The sequence below is a fragment of the Rutidosis leptorrhynchoides genome, chromosome 3 (genome assembly GCF_046630445.1).
Source record: "Rutidosis leptorrhynchoides isolate AG116_Rl617_1_P2 chromosome 3, CSIRO_AGI_Rlap_v1, whole genome shotgun sequence".
Lineage (NCBI taxonomy): Eukaryota > Viridiplantae > Streptophyta > Magnoliopsida > Asterales > Asteraceae > Rutidosis > Rutidosis leptorrhynchoides.
Genome location: NC_092335.1, coordinates 427,860,766 through 427,864,893, shown reverse-complemented (window position 1 = coordinate 427,864,893; position 4,128 = coordinate 427,860,766). Strand labels below are relative to the sequence as shown.

General features: G+C 32.0%; 1 protein-coding gene across 1 annotated transcript; it reads left to right on the top strand.

Moving 5' to 3' along the window:
- The first annotated feature begins 1,263 nt into the window (after positions 1 to 1,263).
- On the top strand, positions 1,264 to 2,349 carry LOC139897854 (uncharacterized). Its single transcript, XM_071880571.1, has 2 exons — positions 1,264 to 1,463; positions 1,556 to 2,349. The coding sequence occupies exons 1-2, from the start codon at positions 1,293 to 1,295 to the stop codon at positions 2,138 to 2,140; spliced, it is 756 nt and encodes a 251-aa protein (XP_071736672.1). The 5' UTR covers positions 1,264 to 1,292; the 3' UTR covers positions 2,141 to 2,349.
- The last annotated feature ends 1,779 nt before the right edge of the window (positions 2,350 to 4,128 follow it).

Here is a 4,128-nt window from a genome sequence, read left to right as displayed (position 1 = left end):
CATCGGGGACGCATCGTTCGTTGACCAACGTTGACTTTATTAATAATTTCTTAAATATATATTTATATATGTATAAAATAGTTGATTCTGTACCATAAATTTCTTAAATAAGAACTTGAATTTAAAAACAATCAAACTTCAAACTCAATTAAAGTTACCGAGTACATAATCAGTAAGGACACAGAGAAAAGAGCGGCCCAAAAAATGAAAACAAACCCTAATTTTAAAACATATCACATCTTGACAAAAATTTGACTGATTTTGACCGTTGTTGACCAACTTTGACCGTCTTTGACAGAGTTTGACAGAACTTTTAGCTTTGACAGTCTTTTGAGTCGTTTTTAGAACAAACGGGACGGAGAACCCAAAAAAACGACGCATCGGCCGACGCGTCGGTCAAGTCGGCCGACTTTTACAACACTGCTTAACACTGAGAAACCAAAAAAAAAACAAAACTAACCAATATAATCATAACAAATCGATTTTAAATTTGACTTTTGATTTTAAAATCAATTTTTCATTTATTCATATTAACAATTTTTTTGGGACATCAGTTTGGGATCACCCAGAGGACTAAACCACCTACGCGTTCATCTTCCGTAGTTGCATAACCCGCCCCCAACTACTGTCATGGAGGAAACCAGGACCAATCCGAGGGCATAGCCGATAAAACCCCCATCCCCGTTGCCCCCGCACTAAGCGAAATGCGACCTGAGTGGATACTTCAGCCTTTAAGTCAGGATTAACATTGCGTGCAATGTTGCAGCCCAGCGGAGTCGAACTCCTGACCTTTCGCTTAGAAAAACAGGCCACTACCAGTTGAGCTACAATTTAATGATTTTATATTAACAATTTAATATATTTTTGGTTGAATTCCGTCTTTGTTAAATCAAATTAAAATCAAAATTCAAATTCAAATTTGAAAACAGAAAACCGAAAATCGAACTAAAATTCGATTTGTTTTTTTCAATTTCATTCAGTTCGGTTTTCAGATTAATCGATTTGAAATCATATGTAAAAACACTATACAACACAAGTACAACACAAAATTTAGGCAGCTCAAGAAAGAATAAACCATTGCAAGTTGTGAGAAACTGAAAATGGCTCCACGTGCATGACTACAACGGCCATCAAGTAAATTCCAACCAAATCTCATTGACAAAGTCTTTTTATAGTTACTTTCATATACCATAGCAGAACCCTTTACTAGACCTTAATTACACTTACATTACTCTTCTTTAACCCCCAATCCCCCAAAAAACTTATTACATTTTAAAATAACAAAAAGAAAAATGGGATGGTGGAAAGAAGCAAACTTGGATTTAATCCTGGTCCCAACTGGTTTCTTGATCATGTGCATCTATCATCTATTCCTTCTCTATAGATACCTCAATTGTCCTGAAATTACTTCAATTGGTTACGAAAACCATAACAAGAAAGCTTGGGTTGAAAAAATGCTTCTGGTAATTTTATTAATCCATCTTTCAATCCTATAAATTGTTTATCAATTTTTTTAATCTTTTTTTTTTTTTTTTTTTTTTTTTGGTTGATGCAGATTGATGCTAAAGACAGAGGATTTGCGGTATCGGTTCTTAACGGTCATTTATCAGCATCAATTTCCTTGTCATCAATCTCACTAGTTTTGTGCTCTCTAATTGGAGCTTTACTAGGAAACTCATCAACTAACTTTCTTACAAGCAATTTTATATTAGGGGATACAAGTAAATCCACAAGCACAATCAAATACATATCGCTTTTATCGTGTTTCCTATTGGCTTTCGCTTGTTTTATACAAACTACAAGACACTTTGTACATGGATGTTTCCTCATAAGTATGCCAACTGGTGATGTTCCTGTTGACTGCATACAAAAGGCAGTTTTAAGAGGAAGTAATTTTTGGACAATTGGGTTGCGAGCACTATACTTCGCAACCACTTTGTTGTTATGGATTTTTGGGCCGATTCCTATGTTTGTTGGTTCGATAGTTACGGTGATGATTTTGTATTTTCTTGATATTAATAAGCAGCCCATGATTCAGTATGGATCAAACAAGAATAATGGTAGTGGTGGTCTTTTTAAGAAGATTGGGCAAGAATTAAGTGAAGTGGTTGAGGCTTTTGAACACCATGGAAAACCTTAGAGATATAGAAGAAATCGGTTCGAAATCTCTGTATGTTGTAGCTAATTTTTCCCTATTTATCTTTGATTGTAAGAGGTCTTGTTATAATCATAATGTCATAACAAATGCAACTGTAGATGCGCATTGTAGTTATGTTTATAAGAAATGTTATCAGTTTTGCTGTATTTGACATACCATTTACCATTAATTATTAAATAAAATAAACAATATGAAGAGTTACCAAAACCAAACAGAGCATCTCTGCTTCTGGGAGGTTTATTATTTCTGATCCTATCTTTATGTTTAATGTTTTATAAAATAAAAAATAAAATCAGTCTTATTTTTTTCTTATTTTAAATACTTCAAAGAAATATTAAATATATGTTTCATGCTTCCCTAGATCCGATCCCCATTAAATCATTAATAAAAACTATTTCAGTGGATAATGTCCAAGCATCTAATAATAAAATACCACATATTGCAATATTACCCATGTAATGTAAAGATATAATAATAGCAACTAACTGAATCTTTGATGCATCTCAATTTAGTACTGAATTAACCAGTGAAATTATAATGCACATGTATACCGACGATTCAGATTCAAATGACATCCAAGTTATCCAAGAAGTTCGATCAAGATATATGTCTGAAAAATCAATCAACAATGAAAGCTATTAAAATTTTGAACCTCACAATTTAATCCCACAAGTTGATAAGATATTGGATAATATACATAGGTACTATCAATTACCTTTAGTAACTATACGTTTTGTACGTTTTTTATATTATACTAAAAGGAATTATTATAGTCAAAGTGAATTGCTACATAATTCTTAGACTCTTATAAGTCATGCGCCGACTCTTACGAGTTACGACACCACAAACGATTCTTTACAATTAGAGTTAAAATTCAAAAAGAGAGGCGACTTTCTAACCCCGACTAACTTTGACTCTTCCACTTTATGTGATACATTTAAGTCGATCTATTGCCATCTATAATGTTACTACATAATAAATTGTAGGTTAGATTTAATTATAAGATGATAGTTTATAAAATATAAAATGTTTCCAAATGTAATGCTTTCCAACTTAATCTAGAATTATGAGTGTGCATGTTATCAATATCCCAAACAATTCGTAGCAAAGGTGCTTTTGAAAGATATTGTAGATTCTAACTAAATAAAGCTGATATGTTTTATTTGGTAGGATATCACAATATAGTTTTGAATTAAAAGGTGTGGAAAAAATGAAAAATTAAAAATAAAATTGGTTGGGTAAAAATGTAAAAATAAAGCTGGGGAGAAATTGAAATCTCACCAAATTGAGAGGCTAATGTGTAGAAAGAAAAGCGGATGGAGGAATCGAACCCACCCCTTCCCCTAGAATTCCAACTCGTTAACCAACCTTATATAGTGTTTGATTTATAAGCAGTGTCATAAATGACGTCTGTTGCATTCGTTACGGTGTTTTGGTGACTAGCTCGTCTCGACTCCGTTTTTTATTTATAATAAGTCGGCCAACGGTCAAAAGTCGGGTCAAATGCAAAAATGGTAGGGTCAACGCTGGTCAAAAATCAAAAATTCGGATAAAATCGGTCAAACTGATCAAAATTGACGTAATTTAGTGTTACTTTTTTGTATTATATTAACGATAATAACGATTGTATGTACAAACTGGCCAACATAGATTTTTTGGCTTTAAAATATGTATGTATGTATGTATATGAATATATATATATATATATATATATATATATATAGTCAAAAGTTCAAACGAGAACCACAAAAAGGACAAGAACTGCGAGAACTTTTAATTTACAAAGATTTGCATATGTGAATAGATTGAATCACCCATAAATGTTAATGGAGAGTAAGAATGAACATAAAATAATTTGAAAAAACTTATATTTTACCTATATAATCAAATATATAGTTTTCTGTTCACATGTGCATACTTATTTGTGTAACACGTGAACACTTTATATAATTAACAATTTAACATGTAAT

Bases quoted from the DNA above. Each gene is read 5' to 3' on its own strand.
- LOC139897854 (XM_071880571.1), top strand. From the start codon at position 1,293: ATGGGATGGTGGAAAGAAGCAAACTTGGATTTAATCCTGGTCCCAACT. The intron at 1,464-1,555 runs GTAATTTTATTA...TGGTTGATGCAG, and splicing joins GGGTTGAAAAAATGCTTCTG to ATTGATGCTAAAGACAGAGG.